The sequence below is a fragment of the Scomber scombrus genome, chromosome 9 (genome assembly GCF_963691925.1).
Source record: "Scomber scombrus chromosome 9, fScoSco1.1, whole genome shotgun sequence".
Classification (NCBI taxonomy): Eukaryota; Metazoa; Chordata; class Actinopteri; order Scombriformes; family Scombridae; genus Scomber; species Scomber scombrus.
In genome coordinates, this window is record NC_084978.1 from 23,608,871 (window position 1) to 23,633,168 (window position 24,298).

The 24,298-nt window shown below is 41.7% G+C and overlaps 2 protein-coding genes across 2 annotated transcripts in view; one reads left to right on the plus strand and one right to left on the minus strand.

The window, feature by feature from the left end:
• efnb1 (ephrin-B1) overlaps positions 1 to 24,298 on the plus strand; it is a 271,344-nt gene that overhangs the window by 132,024 nt on the left and 115,022 nt on the right. The window lies entirely within an intron of this gene.
• Positions 1 to 24,298, minus strand: part of LOC133985715 (rho guanine nucleotide exchange factor 9-like) — a 34,942-nt gene that overhangs the window by 7,338 nt on the left and 3,306 nt on the right. The window contains exons 2-6 of the mRNA XM_062425388.1: positions 4,590 to 4,769; positions 3,866 to 3,955; positions 2,535 to 2,735; positions 641 to 820; positions 23 to 255 (exon numbers count right to left, since the gene is read on the minus strand). Of these exons, the coding sequence (XP_062281372.1) occupies positions 23 to 255; positions 641 to 820; positions 2,535 to 2,735; positions 3,866 to 3,955; positions 4,590 to 4,715 (830 nt within the window). The 5' untranslated portion in view covers positions 4,716 to 4,769. The remainder of the gene's footprint in view (positions 1 to 22; positions 256 to 640; positions 821 to 2,534; positions 2,736 to 3,865; positions 3,956 to 4,589; positions 4,770 to 24,298) is intronic.

Consider the following 24,298-nt stretch of genomic DNA (forward strand, 5'->3'; position numbering starts at 1 on the left):
TCCAGGCCAAAGTGTACGGTACCTGTGCTCCTGCGCGGTGTATTTGAGAAGCTCAGCCAGCTGGAGTGGATATTTGCAGATTTTCTGGACAGGGGTGAGCAGGAAGCCGTCTATGGCGATGTCAATCATTTGCTGGAGGAGGCGACAGGCCTCGAAGAAGTGCTGGTACCTGCCATCCCTCATCAGCTTGCTCAGCTCCATACAGGCATCCAAGTGGTTGTTACAGTATTCCGAATAGATCCAGAAACCATCTTGCTGTAGATTAAAAGAGCAGGGAAGTGCATGATCAGAGAGGAAAATATCTACTGATCCTCTTTTAAATGAAACATGGGGAGGAGAAGACTGCCAATATGTACAGAAGAGTGGCTACGGTTGCTGAAATTTTTATTAGAGCTGTTTTCTCAAGATCATTACTTAATTATCTCGTTATCTTGAGATAAACTGTTTGCTGGCGACTTAATTATCTCCACAACTTAACTGTTATCTCAAAATAACGAGATAATTAAGTTCTGATCTTGAGATAACAGGCCTAACAAAATTATCAGCAATTATAGCTGCTCTCGGCTGGACAGTGTGTCAGAGTCTATTTAGTTTTCATCCTAATTTTTATTTAAAAAAAAACAAAACTATTTGAACTCACATGTTCTAAAAAGCATGGTCCGATTTCAGAGAGGTGGGGCTCCTCTGTGTTGTACTGTTTCTCCAAGTCTCTAACGAAGCCCATCTGGAAGCGGTAGATGTCCTCGATGTTTCCAAAGATGACCTTCAGCTGATCATCATTGAACATGTCCACACGCTTCCTGCACTGGCGCAGGTAGCCCTGCAACAATATGGGTTACAGCTATGTTTAGGCTTCCCAATGTGATGCAGTTTGACAGCCAGCTCCTGAAATGTGACATGGCTAGAAGGCGATGAGTCAGAAAAATGCTCCGGAAATGTACAATGTAGGACTCGGCTTGTTAGATCTCATCAATGTTTTCGGTCATTCCTGGCAATAAAAGTATTAAGTCTCTCCTTAAATGTAACAATGAGTCTGCAGGACTTTTTGTAGCGTCAAAGACAGTTTTGTGTAGGTCGAACTGTGGCCCCAATTTGTCAGTCCCATTCTTGTGGTTAATTAAATGCCCTGAAGCTTTGGTGCTTTGGGAAAAGATTTGCTGTAAGAGGTAGCTTTTTGCTATTTCGCACTCCACTACCCAGAAGTCTCCCCTGTTGTCTTTGTGAAACACAGATGCTGAGCTTGAGTCAAATTCAGTGCAAGTAATAAAAATCATAGCAGTGATTTAAAATAGAAAGTCTACCATTCAAGAAATGCCTATTAACTCCTCTCCGCTGCTTGTCTGTGCATGTTTATTGCAAGATGGAAAATGCCAGGTGCTCCCATAGGCGAGACGTGCAGAGGCGAGAAGGTAAAATTTACGCATTGCTGCAACTATTTCTAAACATTACACTTCACCCTCATGACAGACAAAGGCCGGAGGATTAGACATAGATGATTAGACAAGCAAAAATTTCAAAACTAGAAACCTCGGCCACCCAGAGTCATACCGCTGCAGACATATTTAATCCAGTGACTCTTAACTTGCACTTAGGCCATGGCTGCTGGTGCCAAACAGGAGCTTCTTCTTTTGATTGACATATCATTAACATGTTTGCAGTAGGGATAGCTTTCAGAAACAAGATCAATGAAGTCATTTTACTTCACTGACATTTTTGTGTATTAGTATTTTTACAGCATCAGCAGAAAGTCTAACTGGTTTTAACTGTCTGCTGAAGTTAAAAGTATGCTATATTGTCATTGATGACAGTAGAATAAACTGCTAGGTTTTTATGCTTTCACGTAATGAAATATGCAACAGTGATTGCTCATGACTATGGTCTCTTTGCTATCATAAATAAAACACACATGAAGCTGGATGCATGTTGAAATGTATTATTCTGTATCATAATATATTAACTGTACTCACAAAGATAAGACTGTTACATGTTATATAAAATATTTTACACAATTAGCTGTATCTGCACTGCACATGCTTATATGTATTCTGAAGCACAGTGGAGTAACACTAAGCCTTGTAAAATCAGACCTATACGTACTGTATACTCAGGCAGGAAAATAGGCACAACTTCTTGAAAAATGAACTTTAAAAAAAGACAAAATTATATTACTTCACAGAATTTATTCAAAGTATTTGATTCTCAATTTGGGTGTATCATGTTTCAAGGCTTTTGTTTAGTTACTTTGGCATGATTCATAATTTAATTAATTTAAGTGGCTAATGGCACTACTCTATACATTTGACATATTGTGGTTTCATATTTAACATAGAAAGGATTAATTTTCGACTGCTTTTGGATTCAAGAAAAAAAGAGTGAGTGTTAAGAATTCAAAGGAGAACCTTGCGTAGCATCAAATACTGCTGCTCCTCTCATACATTTCAGTTCCTATCATTTACCTTTCCTCCTGTCTTTTTGGTACTAACAAATTGCCTGGAACTGCAGTGTGTATGTATGAGTTTTTTGGGTTTTAGTACCTCACAGATGTCCTTGAGGTGTTTGATGTAGTGTCTCTCTGTGCTCATGATCTCATTGATGACGTTAGCTCTCATCTGGTCTCGGTTCTGAAGGGGCGAACCCAGACACAAGCAGTCATTGGTCGGGTCCAGGTGCCCGTTCTGCACCTCGCTGGTCCCCTCCGCTGGCTCCGCTGCCCCGTCCTCTTGGTTCACCCACAGCTGAGGACAAATACATTCACACACACACACACACACACACAGAGCCGCACACACATACACTTGACTAAGAAATGTGCACAGTAAAGAGTCAAGGGTGTAAATCTGATGAAAAAGGTGTTAGTAAACAGACACATTTAGGTATTCTTTAAGTAATCTTGTCAATGTCATATAGCTGGTACTGTACCACTCACTCGGTATGAGCATGAATGCACACAGCACGCACACACACACCCACAGCACGTACATGAACCCACATCTCACAGACGCAGAGCCTCTTTTCGAGGGTCTCTGCTAGTTTGGACGGTGAGTAAGACTCTTAGTCCAGCGTGTCAGAAAGGTGAGGGATATACTAGCAAACACTCCAGAGTATTTCTGAGACTGGTGCCCAGAGGAGATTCAATGCCCACGCCCTGTGTGTGACTCAAAAAAAAAGAAAAAAAAAGAAAAGATCACCCCTCCGCACGTATACATGCATAAACACTCTCAATACACACGCTCGGCCTCACGATTTCCTGACATGTGCACACACACACACACGCACCAACACTCACAGATTCACATACATAGCGTGTTCCACTCTCGCTCATAGAAAGGGCCAAGTGAGCGTGGTTTCAGATGCCCAGCAGCCAACACCTGATGACACACAGTTTGCCAAGAGAACATCAAAGAACCGACGGGTAGAATGCCAAACACAAGATGAGGAATGCAGCGCCACAGACAAGCAGAGTGACGGGTGGGAGAGCACTGACTGCACACGAGAACTAGTAGCGCAGCCTTAAGACTGAGAAATATTCAGAGTCAATAGTAAATAAGAGATAAATAAGAGAACAATGATCCATATTAAAAAAATATATACATAAACATGAATGTTAACAGGAATAATCATCCCAAAATACATTGTTCTACATGAGTACATTTATACAATTTGAGCATTAGCCTTTAACAAGACATTTATCTTTACTTTTGACTCATCAGTTCTGCCTCTCTATCAACCCCGTAAAAAAGGATGATGTGATAACGTTATGGGGACGTTAATGTTTGGTAATGTCGAGGGATACGTTGCGTGGACAGACTGGAGCGGGCGGGTGGGCGGGCAGGCTGGATGGGTTGATGAAGCTGGGAAAACGCACCTTTGACGTGGTGTTTTGGAACCGTGGAGTTGCTATGGGGTTGATATAGAAAACCTGTTTTGTTTGGGGCTGAGGAGGGTGGGGTTCCACCTTGGAGAGAGAGAATGACACAACAGAGAGATACTTTTTGGTTGACAGTCAGTCAGCCTGTCTGCCCTGCCCTCTCAGGAGTGAATATGGAAAGGGTGGACAGGTGGGAATGGCCATGAGGAGTGTCTGGAGGTTGCTCTGCTGTGGGGGGAAAACTCCACCTACAACAACGATGCTAATTCTTCCTTCAGTAAGTAAGCAAGAGTTAAGTGAAAGAGGTGTGGGGAAACATACAGTTGAAGCTGTAAAATTTAAGTGCATTGCAAGGGTAGAAGGTGATGCCACACTAAAAAAAAAAAAAAAAAAGGGGCTGATCAGCATGTTTGTTTCGTTGTCCCTGAACACCCAATAAAGGCACTTAGTTAGCTGTTCTCTGATCTCTGGAGTGTTATGTATTATTAAAACAAAGCATTACTCAACTCTGTGTGTGTGCATGTGGAGCAAGCATATTTAATGTTGTTGTGCTTGTGTGTGTTTTTGTGTATATATAGAAAACAATACTTGTGCGTGTGCACCTTCCTGTATGTGTCCTTATCAGATTGTGTGCATATGTTCATGTGCCTCCATCTCTGTGTGTGTGTGGGTGTGTGTTGTGTCTATGGTCGCTGGCCAGCCATGGCTGCAGCTAACTCACCCGTACAAAGCTGGCAGGGAACCATCCTTCCTCCTCATCAATCTGGCCCCACCACCAGTCCTTGTTGGAGGCGTCCAGCACCTTGATGACGTCACCGGCCTTAAACGCCAACTCCCGGTCCGCCATGGTCACATGGTCCCATACCGCCTCAGCGTTGACGATTGAACCTCCACTTATCAACTGGAAGAATTTGGAGGGAGAGACAGGCAATGTCTTATGCTATATTCTCTTAACATGAAGCCACCACTGTGGGAACACCACTGAAACAGCAACAACAGCACTGTAGACACTGACCAATAAATATGAATCCACGTGATCTACAACAGCATCTAAATCAAATTTGAAAATGATTGTAATACAGTACCGGCCTCATTTTGGTCTCAATTTGTGTGAATCCTTGTTGTTAAACCCACTCAGATTACTAATGGATGCAAATACACACCCTCAAAGCTAGGGCCCACAGGCAGCTTAGGGACTGCAAACAGAACAACACAATGGCTAACACAGTCCACGGCACAGCACAACAAAATACAACAACACAAAAAAGGCAGAGCCATTAGTGGAGAAACAACACAGCGTTCAGAAGCACAGCACCAGTCTCCACACAGGGATGGTAATTGGCCCATTATGACATTAGAATAATTACACGTGTTAATGAAATATAAATGCTGAGGAGCAAACAAATGTGAAGGGATAATCTCCTTTCCTTCACTCTGTCACTGGGGCTTGTTATTTTATCTGCCGCACAGTCTTTCACAAAACATGGAAGGATGACTCATCAAATCTTTCCTATTGATTTTAGCATTATGAATAAATAATGAGGACATTATGTGACATTGAAAATGTAAATTGTACAACTGTGCGCATGTACATGAGAAGAGTATTGTATTGTGTGTGAGCGCATGAGCGCCTGTGAGCTGATCAGTATTCTTTAGGGGCTTTAGAAAGGCTAAAGGTTGTTCTCATTAAAGGACGAGACGCAGCGGACGACGTTCCCCGAGAAGGACCTGTGTCTGACATCATCCATCTACCGAAACAGCGCCGCTATCCATCACGGCTTTGTCGCCTCGCATACGTGCGTGCGCACAAATGCATACACACATACACACACACACACATGTGCAGACAAACTTGTATGCATTAAACCTGTGTGTGCATCTGTGGCAAAACTCCAACTGTTTGTTCCAATTGTTCTCTCCAAAGTAGTGTTCATCAGCATTCTCTAGTCCAGAGCTAACCATGCGTCCAGTCCCTGGGGCTGTGGGCAGAGCAGCCAGCTCTAACCGAGCCTGACAGGAGCTGCTTAGGCTCCAGGTAAAGAGTTGTCAAAGGCCTGGAGACGGGGATGACACATGAATTGACATAAAATTAGTTATTAACTTGTACTGAAGCGTTTGCATAATAATATCAAACTAGTGGGTTTTTTTTTCCCCAAGTGAAGCTAGCTGTAATTTCTGCTGATGTCAAATCATTTTAAGTTTGGCTTGCTTTTTAGAAAATGAGGAACCCTTAAAAATGCATCTCGTCTTTCCGGCACCAAAAAATGCTGTTCTAACTACAGTATGTGCTGATGCAGGGAGATTGTAAGAATGTCCATGAGAAACAGCAGATTGTGTGTTGGATGTTTGTATTCATCCACCTACCCCCCGCCACCCCCCACCCCCCTCTCCTACCCACTTCCTCCTCGCCCGCCATCCCTGCAAGGATCCGAGCTCTCGAACTCAGCAGCTCTGTCGCCCCTTAGAACCTGTAGACGAGCCCACACTTCCCCCACGGCTAACAGAGACAACTACAGGGGAGGATATATAAGCCAACCAGGTCTGAGGAGTGAACACAGGGAGGGACGTCCATGCCTGGAAGGGAAAGAACAGCCCGTCGTCATGGCGACAGATGAGGATGCTTCACTGGTATTGACAAGATGACGGGATGAGGCAAGGACAGTTCAGGATGCACCAGAATATTTCCAAATGTAGATGTACATGTGTGTGTGTGTGTGTGAGCGGACACACACAAAGGAAGATGGATAAAGAGTGGCCCCTGAATAACTACTACATCACTCTGTTATTGAATATTAACATGTCAAACCGATCACATTATGAGAACCTGCTAACATGATCGTTTCTGTGTGCGTGCAAATGCAAAGGTGCACGGAGGGAGTGTGCACGCCTCTGAATCGTGCAGGTTTGAGATCAAAGATGTCACAGAATAGGTTGATTCAATCAGGAATCACACGGGGGCTGGGAGCTGGGGGTAACAATAGCTCCATCCTATATCTCAAAGCTCTCCACTACAGGAAGAGAGGAGGATTACCGCAAAAACATGTGTCACGCTGCCATGGAAACAGGACCAATGAATAGTGCTCAAAAAGATTTTAAAAAATGATTGTTGATTCAGGAAGGAAAGAGGAATTCCATTTAAATAATTTGTCGCACACATGGATAGTAAAAAAAAAAGAAAAGAAAAGAAAAGAAAAGAAGAAAAAAAGCTAGAGGACCCCAAGCACTTCCGCTTGACCGCCACTATCTGACATTGGGACATCTGCCTGAAACAGCACCCATAGCACAGATGAGCCTTGGCACTGAGGTCAGTCTTGAGTCTTGCTCTCCTTTACTGTAATGTCTGCTTGGCCTAAACCCCCCCCCCCCCTCCAGCACCACTCCATTTTCAGCCCCATTCACTCCAAGCACGAACTCTCCAGTCCCCATCAATCTGCTGTAATATAGGTAACAGACAGAAAGAACGAGAGAGAGAGAGAGAGAGAGAGAGAGGGGTTGAGATCCATTCACGGCCAATGTTCCCTTCCTGCTCTCCTTCCCCCTCATCCCTCCATCTCCCTAATGAGATCAGCACTGCCCTCTCTGATACATTGCATCCCTTTTCCCTCTCTGTCTGAATAAATTAAAAACATTACATAATGAATCTTCCCAATTCCTGCCTTAGCACAGCTTCGTACCTTTGATCAAATGGCATACAGTAAACACACACACACAAACACAGGGAAGTCTTGCCACAATGCCTCTCATTACCTGTGTGCTGTAATGACCCATGTGATCATTGTGGTTACACTGCAGTTACAACATCAAAAACCAGAAGGCGAAAAAAAAAAGTCGTCTTTGAGCCACAAAACCTGTATTTGGGTCAATGCAAATGAATGCAGAGAAATCTATCTCTGTGCATGGACGTATGTGACAATGCACTCTGTTACATGTTCAAGCACAGGAATGGAGACTGACAAGAAAAAAAAAAGTGAGAACAGAGAGATGCGATTCATTTCTTATATCATCTTTGCAGCACAACACATCAGCATTCACTGCACTGGCAGCTCCACTGCATTCCAACATCCTCCTCTATCTCTAGCCATAGCACAGCTGCACCAAAGCACCTACAGCATCCCTGAGCAAATACACACGCCTTTAAGTAAGCCTTACCATGTTTGTGGCGTGAAACTGTTCAGAGAGTGTATGCATGGAGAAGTCCGGCTCATACAATCATGATAATTAAATTCCCTCTTTGGAAGCGGTCGAGGTGATGCTCCTCCGCAAGAGCTGAGTCTGAGATGTCGAGTAACAAGGTGCTGTATTCCAGAAAGAGACTTCTCTTTCCGACGCACTGAGTGAGTCTCGCAGTCCGTCCTCCCTGTGTCTGCCAACCCTGTTATGTAATACACTTATACCCTGAGTTTGGGAGCCAATCAAAGATGCTCTGTCTAAAACCGGTGAGAAATATACACACATCCTCACACACGCACGCTGTTGTCTCGCTCGCACACACCGTCCGCACATTGCCACTTCTGACTGCACAGCATTTAACAGAACTCTTTTTAGAAGGAACCTGCCCTGGAGGGATTACAAATGTGTGAACACTCGGGACGTGCACAGGACCCTGATTCAAAGAGGAACTACATATAACGCACAGCTGGGCCATGTCACACACACACACACACACACACACACACACACAAGTTAACGTGCTCACATGCTTAGATGTGAACACACATGTGTAAGTACCACTGCGTTATCCTTGCTAGCCAACTGAGCCATAACCACTGCAGTACCCATCATCAAGAGGCTGTGTTTACAGTCCTGTGGGGGTCCCCGCTAGGAAGGATGTTTATGCGTTGTACCACCGTGATGAAAACACCGGCCCACATGCCATGGCATGTGATGGAGGTATCTGTGTTCACAAAAACATGGCTGCCAATTTTTTTTTCTCTACACCTACAGTACAACATTTACCACTTAACTAGGCACACAGAAAACATACAGCACTTAGCTTTGAGTGTGAGAGAACACATGCAGTATCTTCAAAAAAACCTCGCCAGCCTACCATCCCTATTAATAGGACTGTCATGGACGGCTCTGGGATAGGCTTTTAGCATATCTATTTCTGACATTCATTCAACATTCATGACACCTGCCTCCAATCCTTTATTAGATTATGTCACTGCATGTGAAAGAAAAGGATTTTTTTATTTTTTTTTTTATCTTCATCTGACAAGCCTTTTCACTTGGTGGGCATTTCATCTGAAAGAAATATGCACATACAATGATAATTTTTTTATTGGTCACTATTTAGTGAGCGAGTGTAATAACGTCTGGGTTTCAGAAACAGTTGCCACACTGAAATGTGAATATTGTGGGCTATGAAATGGGAGCTGAGTTTAGCTGCATCTAAAATGGGGGAAACCTGGAGTGAAGGAGGCCCTCCTTTATTAGGCCTAGCCCTGCCTGCTATTGGTTACTGCTCAGCTGAGATTACAATGATCCTCCAGAGTCTAACATCAGCAGCACAAACCTCTCACTTGCACTATTTGCTACAAATATCACATAAAGATCAGAGGAGAGATCAGTGCTCAGCTATCAGCTGCCATGTTGTAGATGTGGCTACAGTGGATCACAATAGAAAAACAAGTCCTGACGCAGCAGCAGGCTGCTGTTAAAAAAAGACCACCAGTTTCATTTTAATCATCTACAAATCATCTAGAATAATAAGGCTACAGAATAAAATTAATCCATGCGCATAATCCACAAAATACAACATGGAGGAGAGAGGGAGATCGACGTGGGGGGGAGGGGGGGGGACATGTTTATATGCGGGGGGATATGAATTTCCAGTCACCACAGAAAAGGTAAGAGCATCACAGATCTTTATCCGCACAACTACGACCACCACCACCACCAGACAACACTAGCTATCACAAACGGTGAGAGGACACAAGACATAACGAAGGATTTGGGAAGTGGAGGGGGAGGGGGGGTAACAGAAATACATTATGTTGTACCAACGTCATTCATTTCAACGCGTAGCCGTGATGGAGCGCCGGGTGTCCCCGCTCTCGACCAACGCGCACTGCCTTTCTCTCCTCTCCTGTGTGAAAGTGTGGTGCGCTGCGAACCGGGCCCCAAGCGCAGATCCATTAACGTGTACCGAGGATGAACATCAACAGCACGTTCACAAGCACCAGAACCGCGATCACCGTAAACACCGCGCAAGTCTGGACATCCAAGGCCATGGCGCAGCGCTGCGGGCCGATGCTGAGATGCGTTCTCTGTGACGGGAGGTATTCAGCTCCCCCAGTCTAGACACGTAGCCCCAAAGCGACCAAGAAATCCACCATTACAGTTAGGAAAGATATGGGAAAAAAATAGATGCCCCTACGCCTCTTCACACTACGCGTTGTAATTCATAAAGGCACTGGAAGAGATGCATCATCCTCACCATCATCATCGTCATCAGTCTGCACCGCGATTTCTCCCCGCTAGTCAACACCTGCCGGTGTTTCGCCTCTTCCTCTAAACCGAGCGACTCTCAGGCCAATAGATTCTCAAAGCAGACAAGAGAGAGGCTGTGCACAGGCTGTTCGCAGCTGCAGAGCTGCCTTCCAGTGAGTGGGGACCAGGGAGATCGCCTGTGAGGCTGAGAGGCGGTCCTGTATTACTGATCAGCGCTCCGCTAGACTACCGGCATCAGCCATCACCTACAGTCGGGGGAGGGGCACAGCCTGCCCCTCACTGACTACATCGACCACAGAGGCCAGAATCATAACCTCATTCATCTCCCACCCCATCTAAAAATATCACCGTGCCGTGGTGATTTATCATTTATCATTAACAGCCCATGATGAAGGAGAATAAATGTCAGAATAATGGATGCACGTTCCTCAAAGTGATCACCATCTTATAATTTTATTGGCATAATGTCAGCCTTTTTGTCTGTGCCAAATTGTCTGTGGCCACGCATCAATCAGATACAGTATGCCCAGTTGATCTGATAATCAACCAAATGTGCACTCTTTATTACCACCTGTGCACCAGACATCACTGATGCAAGCAGCCATGCCATGCAAAAGTTTCTCTGCCTGATCAGTTTTAATCTTTGTTTGACTTGTTTCATTCTAAAGTTAATGCATTCACAAAATACATGTTAAAACAGGCAGTTCAGACCAAATTAAGTCTCTGATTTCTAAAATAGCTTGCATTCATACTCACATATTTCATATATATATTTCATATATATTCCATATTTGACATATTGTAACATTGTCTGGGCTACTTCATATTCCTCACACCGTAATCAGATACTCTTAATACAGAAAAGATTCCTGAGAATGAGTTCTAATTCTACCAATCAAGCGCCATCTGCACCTTTATTTAGCAAATTCACACTTTTGTCAGTTTTTTCTATTAATAAGCTGCAAACATGTCTGTTAATGTTTAAATTCATTCATTACAAACAAGACATTCCAGGCACTTTCTGTTATCTTCAGATGTTCACTCCTATTCAGTGAGAGGTCAGAAGAACTTTCAGTTACCTCTTTGTCGTACGTCCAGTCAGACATTTTTCATCAAATTTCGTGGTCCCCAACTCTGGAACTCATTAAACAGATCCCTTAAGTTATTATCATCCTTCAAATTCTTTAAGTCAGACTTAATGAAATATCTTCTGACCAAACAAAATCATTCTCAGCACAATTGAATTAAAATGAGTCTGTGACTGTAACATATATTTCTTGTTGTTGTTACCTAATGAAATATCTTCTCTCCAAACAAAATCATACTCATGCCTAGTTTACTCTTCTTATTTGGTTGATATGTTTTGGTGATTTTTTATACTAAAGAGGATGATTTTATATAAGCCCCTTGGGCTTCTTTTCCTCTCCTGCACAGTTATTTGCTTTTGTACTGTGAAATATAATGTTTGTTTTGTTATTGTGCATATGAATCAAAATAAAAAAATTAAAAAAACAACTGAACAAAACATTATGAGAACATACAGTATGTAATGTACATGACCTGTCATGAAATAACAATGTTGCATGTGAAATGTAATAATGTTTATACTATAATATTACACTTCATTTTTATTAATTTTGACAAGCTTTTATTGATTACAAAAGTTCTCTAACAGAGTATTTGTTTATAATAATGTAATGTAATATATAAATATTTTGGACATAATCAAAAGTCCAAATAGAAAATCAATAGAGATGAAATTAAAAAGATTATTTTACTACACCACTAGCAATAATCAGGCCATAATTAAACTAAAAGAAACATTTTAATGTATAATGACAATTTAAAAATGTAAAGTGACCATGAAAAAAGTGAAATTAAAATGCAAAAGCTTAAATGGAAATGCTGAAACTGAAAGCTTAAATTGTAAAGATGAAATTGAAAATGGCAATGGAAATAAAAAAAGGGGAACATCAAACATCAAACTCAAAATGAGAAATGGAAAAGATTAAATAGAAATACTTCCATTAAAAAACCTAATACATACACATGTATATATGTATATGTCTGTACACACACACACACACACACACACACACACACACACACACACACACACACACACACACACACACACATATATATTCCATTTTCCATTTGGCTTTTCCAGCTGTATGTAAATGAGGAGGTATGGCCCAATTGTTGATACCGTGGCCACATGAAAATAATAAACAGGCAGTGTCAAGTCACCTAGGGAACAATATACTCCAAGAAAATAAAAATCTTATTCCTGCACTATTGTCATATGGGTCTGCCAGGAGACGTTTGCTGACAGTGAAGACCAGCTGATTGGGCTAATGTAATTTACTGACTTAATCTGAGCATCATCATAACCTCCAAGTATCAAATTAGACCCCAGTGCACAGCAACAGGAAAACACAGTCATGTATCAAATCAAATCACATTTATCGGTCACTTCACTGCACACACGAGCATGAAGGCGAGTGAAAGTATTGGGTGCTTGTTCCACCACAGTGTATCTGTATAAGACAGACATTATGAGGTTAACACAAGCTTCACTGTTTTCCTGTTGCACTGAGTTGTCTTCCTCCCTGCAGACAGAGATGTTGGACATCACAGTAAAGAACCATTTGGTGTCACAGCTTTTGATCAGCGGCCTGCCACAGTGTTTCCAGAGGTGCTCACTGGGTCACAGCACAAACTGGCCATTAGATACACAACGAATTCTGGATCAATGGACACCAATAGACTCAGGACTTTTTCTCTCACTCAGACACATTGACACTTTATTAAAGTCTTGTATTTTATTTCATCTTGTACAATTTTTTATATGATCTGTAATTAGCTTGTTTGATTTTGCTTGTTTTATCTTGCTAGTTCATACTGTATATTTCTGTACTCTCTGTAATAGCTGCTTTAACTCCTGAATTTCCCATTGGGGATCATTAAAGTGCAATCTTAACATGACTGCACAGTAACAGTACACATTTGTTGTGCTTTATGTTATCTGCTTCTACCTAGGCAGATCTGCTGCTGCCAACTCACAACCATGGGTTTTTATTAACTACTATTACAATAACTCAGTTGTTATAATCTATAGTGAGTCATTTGTTCTGCTGTCTTTGGAAGAATCTGTTATTAATTATTTGTATCTGTATTCAAATAGGCATGACATACTGCCCTGTCATACCCATCTCTCACGCATGCTGACTTATGTCTTAGCTTTCAAATATTCGGGGGGTATAGTTTGAATTTTAGGTGTCACCTGCTGATCACATCTATCCAATAGCTTAGCGACACACTTTCATTGTAAGCCTATCATCTGGTTGCTTTTTGATATATGTCTCTCTCTTTCTCTCTGCTCTAGTGTGGCATGCAGCTGTTATGCACACCCTCCCAGCTCCCCATCTCCACCCAGTCTCCGCAGGATCAGCAGTCCCATCACTTCATCAGCTATCACCCACCACCACCACCACCAGTGTCTGGACTCCATGGGAAGATCTATTTAGCGACTGCTCAGGGATGATGTCCTTGTGGAGTTCAAACGCCAAAGACTTTATGACGATCATTTCTATTCATATAATAAACATTATTCGTTTCTCCATTAACTTTTATCTCCTGATTGAACTAACTCTAGGATAATAAAACATTAAAATAATTGTTCTCCAATAAACTATTGCAGCAACGGTAGGTTCCCAAACCGGATCTCAAATCGGTCTCCCAGACAACGGTTGACTAAGCTGACCACACAAACATGTCTCAGCTCCTTCAGCCATGCAAATCTGCAGCTATTTATATGTCATGTAACAGAGGAGAAGAATGGGAGTTGCGTTCAGTGTTTGTAAAATGGATTAGGGGAAAGGTGGTGGTTGACGAAGAAGCTCCGCTGTTACTGGAAGTTTCCTCTTCATCAAGAACTTCCAGTGCCTGTTTCAGCAATGAGGGTAGCTCTGGGTTTGCCATTGCTAGCAGCCAATGTGGATGGCAGAGCAGGGAGTGGTCTTTGTCTTGTTTGGACTCATACTGCTCTGCCAAACTCACTGTACTGTTTCTATAAGGTGCCTCAGCATCCCGGCCGTTTCAAAACCTCCCTCCAGCTTTTGGATGACATATTGTACATACAGCGTGACAAACCAAATGTCAAATGCTAAATGGAAAATGGAAAAGATTAAATATAAATTGCAAAATGGCAAAGTGCAAATACAAACGCAAAAAAAAGAAAAAGATAATCTAATTTTTTTTCTTTTTAAGCTTTTAATTTGAGTATTTCCATTTAAGCTTTTCCATTTCCCATTTTAAGTTTCATATTTGATGTTCCCCTTTTCTTCTTTCCATTGCCATTTTCAATATCATATTTTCATCACTTTTTTCATTGTCACTTGACATGGTCATTTTACATTTTTCAATTTCTTTTTCAATTTCCTTTTCATTAAATGTATTTATAGCCTGATTAGTACTAATAGTGTAGTAACACTGGACTTGTATTTTTAATTATGACCAAAGATGATTCTCACCTATACAGAGTGTGTATCTGTAGGCCTCTAAACTAAATAAACCCTGATTTGTGGAACAGGAAAATATATTCATGAGCACTGTGGTTTTCCAAACTGTTGTGTTGAATATAATTTCTGAGACCTCAGGAACAGTGCGGTTCAGTAATGAGGTAATCATGTGACATCCTTGGCCCAGAAAGACATTACACCATACACACACTTTACAAAAGAAACCACTGTAACTGTAACATTTTCCACACGTATTCAAAGATGTATATTATTCCTTTCAGTTCATAATTTGTGCCCTCAAAGTAACAGGGACATGTTTATTGTAGCAGCAGGCACTAATGTTACAACCTGTAGCTGTAAGCATCCAGTTGTCCACAGAAAATCTCCTGCAGCCTATTCCATTTCTTTATCCAGTCATACATATAGCTAGATACTGGAATCAGTTTGATCAGGTTTTCAATCTTTTATTGGCAGATACTGAAGCATTTAACTGCAGGGATAAGTGAGCATGGGGTCCAGGTTGACATGTTTTGGCTGAGCATGTGGATAGCAGAGAAGTGGATTATGCTGCAGAAGTGTTCTCAGATTTTTATATGATGTTTTGATTTGTTTTTGCCATGAAACTGTGCTGCTGTTGGAATCCACTTTAACTGCCGTAAATCCATGCCGACCACATCTGCAAAGCGGCAAGCTACAAACATTTTAGAACCAAATTTGAACCCGACAGGGGATGACTATTTGATATTCAAAACATTTTTTTCTGTGTCATATTTGTTTAAGGCACAGTGTAGTTAGTGTGGTGAGTGACAGGACAAAATGGCCCCAGCTCCCATCAGTTGCACGTGTTTGCCAATGGCATGCACATCATTATTTTGGCCTTCATGTTCACAGTGATACTTTGAAGTGAATATTGTACTACTGTACTATGATTATGAATGGATTCATGATGGAGAATCATTGCAGTTCAGTCCCCACAGACCCACACCAGCCACCCAACACAGACACACATACACACTCACACCCTGGCCAAACAGTCTGTCTTCACATTCATCTGAGAGCTTTAAGATAGGTCCAAAGACCTCAGAATAAGTTGAATAACACCAAAGAAGTGCACTATATCAGTATTTTTAAAGCCATAAATAATTTCCACGGTACTTTCTACACATACATGCTGATAAAAGCAATGGCTCCTGAAAACCAGGCTTTCAGTGAGTTGCAGAGGGCTGTATGAGGCATCACAGCTGAGATATGACAACCGTCCTCAAACAAGCTTCTTTTTTTCTTCTGCTCTGTGCTTGTGTGTGTGCATGTGTGTGAAACGCGGAGTGAGCAGATTACATAAGCCTGCCCTACCTCTGTGGGCTCCCTCTCCAATCTCCCTGACATTTAGACAACAAAGGTCACATCTGAAAGTCTAAATCTGCACAGACACCAATGCTAATATACTCATACATATACAGAAGAGAGGGAGAGATTGTAAGAACAGTAGAATTTCTCCAACCAGCAGAGAATCACATGTTAAATAAGAATGAACTTAAATGTGCCATATGTGAACAGCATGCACAATATGCACGGATGCAACCAATTAATATGACTCCTATTGTCTTCAGGACTGTTGGGTGTGTCTGGTATACAGCTCTATTATTATAGCAGTGATATTAGTTTGAGGCTGCTGATAGCTGACATACTTAAACGTTTGGCTTAGAATGTATCCGTACAGTAAATAATGATGTTTGAAATAGTGAAAAAATAAATAATGAATATATATAGTTATATACATAGAATATATATAGTAACATTAGCACATTTCTTCTTAGCAAAGTTCCATCAACTAGAAATTTTCTGAATCCTTCAGCCGCATCTCAAAACCCTCTTTCAAGTCTTGTGACTGGTTTGCTTGCTCCATGTGAAAGTGACCCTTTATGTGCCATTCCCAGCAACATTACTGCTTTCATTCACAACACAGCCATACCAACATTTTCCCACAAGTGTTACTAGGTCTTGAGGTGGGAAACTGGTGGTACGGTTTTTCCAGAATATCCATCCCTGCTCCCATTCACACATGACCCCATGCAGGAAATGTTCCTCAACATTTCAGGGACAGACTGTATGTGTGAAAGGGGCTTATGAGATCCATCTTGTTGACCTCCTCACCTGCTCATGAGGAAAGAATTAGCTCATCTTGCAGAGAAAACCTCTTTGTCGTTTCATTAACCCTGCAAAGTGGTCAGGGTCAAAAAGAGACTAAAACAGTGAAATTTGCTTTGTGTTTGTGCACTGTCCTTATCACCAGGGTTTGATATGATGGCTGTTGTGGCAGACACTGCACCGCACTGACAGTCAGTCTCACCCTTCACCCTCTCTTGTAAGTATGACCCTGAACTCCTGCCACAGAGGCAGCTGCTCACTCCCCACTTGATTGGGACACATTTCCCCTGTTAGGGAACTACTTCAGTGAAAACTGAATGGCATGGTCCAACTAAGCCAAAGGGTGAACATTGTTTGCAAATAACAAGAGGCCAATCTAATGTCATCAAACTGGATTCTCTCCAGATGTCAAGTGTGCCTCAATATCCTGTTAATGAATATTACAAACACACGCGCACACACATAAAACACACAACAAGTTTGATGCAATGCTGCCAAAAAGCATGCTGTACTACTTCTGCAGGGCACTAATTCGAGATATCAGCCATAGAGAAATATCTACCCATAATAGATAGGAATATCCTGATAGGATGTAGACAGGAAGCGCTGATACTTTAAGCAGCAGTGATTTGCTACAATATTGACATCATCCATCATTTCCACACTGAAAATTACATGAGGAAAAATGCCTGCACCTCTCACCTTGAGATGAAAATAATTTCAGACCCTCCTTATTTCAGCTTAGTCACAAAATCAGTAAGAATAGGAGCATCTCATCACTTTCTGCAGATTTTCCTTTGACATTCTGCATTCACAAGAAATATGGCCGGATATTCTGGATGTTTTTGTAGAAATATAATGTACCATAAAATAATAAATATAATGTAATAAAACAGAACATTGACCAAACCTCTCCATGACCATTTAATGGTCTGAGATAAGCTCTTTAAGAGGCTGTGGATTTACTCTTAGGTCAGTCTTTACTCTTTGTGGCTTTAGCCAATAAGCCACATCTTAAGAAATGTTCCCCTTGAATAAGACTGCATATTTCAGTGCTAGCAAATGAATCTGTTTGTGGTCAGTAGGTATTTGGCTAATGGGAGGCAAAGCCCACCACACCCTTTTCCGCTCCAGTCTGCTCCAATTCTTTTGTTCCCCTCCCATCCCCACGACAACCACACCGACTTCCTGCTTCCTCCCAGGCCTTCCAGCCACAAAAAAGACTAAAAATAAATTGCTGGACTTTTCCTGAACGCAGTCTTGTCACCATTGTTCAGACATCAGCTGTTTATTCGTTCAGCTGAATTTGGCTGTTAGTGTAAAGGCGAGTCAGTGGGTCAGAGCAAAGAGAAATTTGACAAACAGAATAAGATACATATGATAAAACAGCAAAGTCATGCCAAATAGGGTGGGTTAAAATTAGGCTTGAAGGAATCACACGTGATCTCACAAAACATCCTAGACCTAACAACTTCAGAAAAAATACCAAACCGATCAAAACAAATGATTATTTATTGACAAACTAGCACAAAGTGCCAGAGGTTTCTGGAGACTGTAGAACAAGATGATTCTGCCCTGCGACTGTGTTCTTTATGTCAGCCCCTAGTGAGTCTGAATAACACTGTGCAGCTCTAGCAGGGAAACAGACAGAAAGCCTTTGTATAAACACTGCCAGAATTAAGGATATATGAAGTCCCTGGTGAAATAAAAACAGGCTTCTGAAGACAAGCTTGCACATCTCACCTCCTTTCCTCACTTTTGTGATGTAGCCCAACACTTTCAGAAAGAGTCCTTTATTCGTTAAGGGAAAGCAGTTTAATTGTGACATTAATGTCTGTAAGCATACAATACAGAACCCTAACCCTTTTATTCTGAGTAGTGGTGCATTTAACTGTATTACATATTCACCATCATTGATCTATTTAGTTGACCTTCTAACACACAAACTGTGAAATAAGACAACCCAGTCAGTTTGGGCTGGCCTGCTCTGTACTTGTGATTCAACAAGCCTTTCAGATTTGATGCCCCTTCTTACATCACTTAGGGTTTAACTGAAACTGTACCATCTCTCTTCCATGCCTCTATTTGATTCTCCATCCACTACATTTCCTGAGGTCTGCTGTGATTTTCTCGCAAGCGCCAGCTGCGAACAGCTAAACTAAGCTAAAATAAGCTAAGCTAAGCTAAGGGTGAAAAATTGGAGGGGCTGGACAGAGCCACTGCTTGCTGACAGACTGCTACTGAGTGCTGGCCAACTCTGGAGAAGAGATCCAGGAAGCAGAGCTGGAGAGTCTTACATTGCTGATGCTGTCTCATCTTCTGGAGGAATAAACACTTGACTCTGCTCTGATCGGGTGCTGTTTAACAGCAGGAGGAGTTTATTTATTTTATTAACTGGTTTCTCAACCTAGCTTCAGCTAAGTTGACACCAGAGTCACACAAGGCAAGTTTATATAATCTTAAAGTTACACAGTATGTAGATATCTTTGTGTATAAACAATAATGTTGCCGTCTCTTTTTTGAGTGTAGATGGAGAGGCTACAATGTTAGCATAGTTAGTTATGAGTTATTTTGGCATCTATTTGATCCGTTTATTTCCGACAAAATCTAAGTTTATTTTGGGCTCATTAAGATGAGAGACATCACCGCTCTGGTTGGGGTCTAGTCAGTCCCTGCTTTTGCTTGCACGCTGTTTGGGGCGAATAAACACAAATGATCTTGTGGTCACAGTCGCATGAGTAATGTGCCTAAACACAAATGATCCCATGGTCAAACTCATGTGAGTAACGCAAGGCGTTCGGTCTGTTTACTGTTGGGCACTGTCATGTTTTCTCTGACAGCCATGTTTCTGTGTGGTTCACGCTCAACTGTTGCCATGGTAGCGGGCACACCCCACAGACGGGGATTTGGGGGGCGGGATAGGCACTCCAACTGAGGACTGCTTAGACAGGATGAGAAGGCTGCTGCTGTGCTTGATCGTGGTATTTTTACCAAAGCATGTCAGACACATATTATTAAGACCTCGGGGAACTGTGTGAACTTGTGAAGAAGAGGTATAATATTGCTCCTTTAATTTGATACGTGTTAACTCATCTGCTTACTCCATTTAAGCTTCCTTCAGTCATCTACAGAGTATCTGAGATTCCTAATGCTCTCCATTCTTCAGTGAAGGTGTGATGTTTGAAATTTCTGTGAAATGTCCCATAGAGGGGAAGCAGTGTTTCTGCACACTATAACAAGCTCCCCATAGACAGACTTGGAGCTCAACAGTTTCATAAACTGCAACAAAAAGGAAGCATTAAGGAACTCTGTTGGAAGTCTGTTACTTATTTATGTTTCTGTTGAGCATCAGTGCCAGTATGTACTTAAATAAAACTCTGCAGATTGGCCATCAGACAGTTCAGCTGAGGGGAAAGGGACAAAAAACAAATGCTAGGATTTAGTTGGTTGTACTCTTTTTTCTACTATGGCGGTCACGAGTGTACTGAGCACCTGCTGGTGTCAACATTAATCAGTGCATTGTCAACCACCTGCAGTCCAAAACACTGGGAGGTGAGTGCAGTGGTGACTTTCCATACTTCCTGAGTTTTCTGGCTGCTACATTTGCATCTCATGTTTGTTGGGTTCTGTAATGTGTCTCTTTTGAAGCATTGTTATTGCTGGTGAGGCAGTGGAAGCATCCATCATGCCCACTAGATGTGTAACTCTCTATAAAGGGGAGGGGAGGTACAAATATCGGCTCCACCTGTCCTCTGAGCTAAAGTGATTTTACATTCTCACTGCTTCCACACCATGAGAGTTCAAAAGCAGCATAGTGGATTGAAATGCAAAACTCTGCAGTGAAGCGATATTTAGGCGCAGGGTTGTTTGGAATTCTGTGTTTCTCAGCAACTTGCTTCATGTTGATTGGTCAATTCCTCTCATCTAAGACATCACAGACTCCAGCTGATATCGCCCTGTCCTGTAAAACATTTACTGACAAGCTTGCTCTCTAAAGTACATGACTGCACATAGAAACTTGCTTACACACAAAAACACTTGCACACACAACAGGCCCCAGGAAGCAGGTGTTTTCACATGCCTGGAGGGAGGAACGGATGAGGGGGGGTGGGGATGAGCTAGGGAGGTGGGGGGTGGATTGACTACAGGGGAGGTGGGGCGAGGGAGCGAAGAAAAAAGTGGGAGGGAGAGAACTTGATCTGAGGAGAGGAGAAAACAGAGATGGAAGTGATGGAGGGAGGGATGACTAGCTCTGAGGTCAGGAAAAAAGGGAGGTGGATGGAGGGGGGAAGGGGGGTTGAGGAAGAAATACAAGGAGCAAAGGGGGTTGCATAATACGTGTATGTGATGGAGGGTTTTCTCTGACGCCGCATGTGGTGTAGCAGGGAGTCAGAGAGGTCAAAGGCAGAAATTTAAGCTAAATAATGTACACAAGAAGTGGCAGCTGCCAGAAAAATCCAGCCCGTCTTTCACAGAGGCCTGCAGGATACATTCTAACTAGCAGAGCACTGTACAGGCAGTTAGCTTCTGCCTTATAAGCAGGGACAAAGGGACCAAGGCCAGAGCTATATATTTTATTTACAGTACAAATACTCACTTAACTTATATCCAGATTATAGCTGTTGTCTATAAATATAAAATAATGAGATGCTCAGTCATAACGCTAAAATAATGTTATTTTAAAAGAAAATATTATTACTTTTTACCTTTTTCATGAGCTTAAGTACTACACATTAGTTTGATCACTATTTTTATTTCTAAATTTAAAAATCTATCAAAATAGGAAGTCATACTTAAAAAGATCTAGAAGTCAAAGTGAAAAAAATACTTTTTTCTGAGTACTTGATAGGGTTAAAGAGTCACATATGTTGTTCCTTCCAAATGACTTTACCAGGATGTTCCCTCCATATGTTCTGATTAAGGTACAGTTGACGATTAGAAATGATGAATCAACACATGGTCATTTGTGGCAGACTGAGTTGGCTCAGTTTTAAAGGAGAGGCTCACATTTTTTCAGGTACTAAAAACGTTTTTTAAAGCAATATGTGTCCAAAGGAACTTTGAGACAGGTTTTGCTCGCTGTAATCACATCTCCTGTACATGATAACGATTAGAATATCTCCTCCTAATGCACTTATAATGTAAGTGATGGGGGACAAAATCCACAGCTCTCGTTTTGAGCGAAAATGTCTTTAAATATTTATCTGAAGTTAATATGACGCCCCAGCTGTCTAAGTTTGTCAAATAATGTGGATATCTTCCACAGTTGTGGTCTTTTTTTAGTAGAAATGTCCCTCGACTGCTCAGCTGCAGTGGAAGGATAGTAAGAAAAAGATAAATTTGGCACCAAAAAGACAGTTTTGGGTTTATTAGATTCACTTGGACAAGTAAAGACTCATATATCCATCGAATAAAATTTGAAATACATTTTTGTAGGGAAGGATGGCCGTGGATTTTTATCCTCCATCAGTTACATTGAAGGTGCGTTATGAGGAGATCTCTTAAGGGATAGTATGAACAGGAGGAGACTTGGACAATTGTGAACCTATCCTTTAAAGACACATACAATTAATACATAACACAGACATGATCCCCAAAATAACAGTCAGCAGAAATGAGCCTGTATGTTGACAAAGCAGCGAGATGACAATCACTAATCAGGACTGAATAATCTACCTGCACAATGAATAAAGGTTAATACCTATCATCATAGTTTCCTGTTATTTTTGCCTCTTATGTCACTGTTGGTAGAACACATGCTTAAGATAATATTAATTTTGAATGTTTGATATTGAGGATTACACAAGCATTAATTGTTTTTGCTTTTCATCAATCATCATTTTTGTATTGTATGAACTGCCGATTAGGTTACTGAAGATCCTGTGTGACAGATTTTGGCCTGGGGGTGTCAAGTATTTTGTACACAAAAATGTCAAGTGTCAAGTATTTTGTACACACTAAAATTACAACCTTTTTTTAAGCTGAATTATTCAGTTTCTTTGTATGTGTACTAAACACTAACAGGACCTGAGCCACACAACTTTCTCTCTACAATAGAGAGACAATGAGTGATGAGATTGCCATGATATATGGATATAAACAATTCTAGACTATTATCATAGTCGGGTGAAAAGTTGAACTTGTAAAAAAAAGAGAATAGCTACAGTGAAAGTTATCAGTGGAATTAATACATAAATAAAAGTTTCTACAATCTCTCTGTGAAACTGCAACACATTTTAGCCTGTGGGTTTGTGATTTAAGATAGTGCTGTGAGATAATAAGGGATCATCATATTACCTTCCACAAATGACATTCCTCTGTGTTGACTTAAGACCAGAAAAAGTCTTTATCCCAAATATAAACCCGTCACGTAGCTATGAAAACAAACTGCGGAGGCTGATGACAGTGGTTTAAATCACCTAAGCAGCCTGGGAAAACTATCACAAATGATACGACTGATGCTGGATAACAAGCACTGGAAGTGCTTGGGCCTTAAATAGTCTCGTAACAAAAAGCACTGCATGTTGTGACACTGCTGAAACCGTCCCCATTGTCCTACTGTGGCAGCAACATCACAGAGTTTAAGTGATGATGAAAGGATAGAAATACTGGCACTGATGAGGTAACATGACGCGCAGTGAAGACGCACAAACACAAATCTGTACATGCACAGACATGCACGATCCGACAGAAAACAACGTGTAATACGGAGATACTGTAAAACAGGATACACCAGTGAGTCAGACAATTAACACACAGCACTGTTCCCTCCCCAGTCCCTGGGAACATGCAGCCATCTGAAATAAAAGTGGAAGTGGCTTTTGTAGGGGAGCAAAGGAAACCCTCTCAACAGTTACATAAGAGAACAGGCCCTGAGCTTCTCTGTCTCTCTCCCTGACACGCGCAAAAACACACTCACATACCAAATAAGCATGGAGTTGAATGCCTATGCATGCGCCACCACCACCACCACCAACAACGACACACATACACACACCTGACAGGCATAAAACCCATTATGTGGAAGAAACAGCCGAGGGAGGCTCTGACACAACCACCTGCTCAGATTCAGTCAGCAGCACTACTATTTATCAGAGCCCGCCTCATCCTACAAAACAGTATTAGCTGGTGGCTGCAGAAAAGTCACAGCGGATGTGTGCCTGCGCTTTGGCAGGGGGGGGGGACAGAGTTGAATGAACAGATAGAGGATTCTAGGTCGCCCGTGGCTCAGGGTGCGGACTGCACATACATGCGGTTATTTTGAGGAAGACCTATTCCCGTGGTTTCTCTCACAGGGCTATAAAAT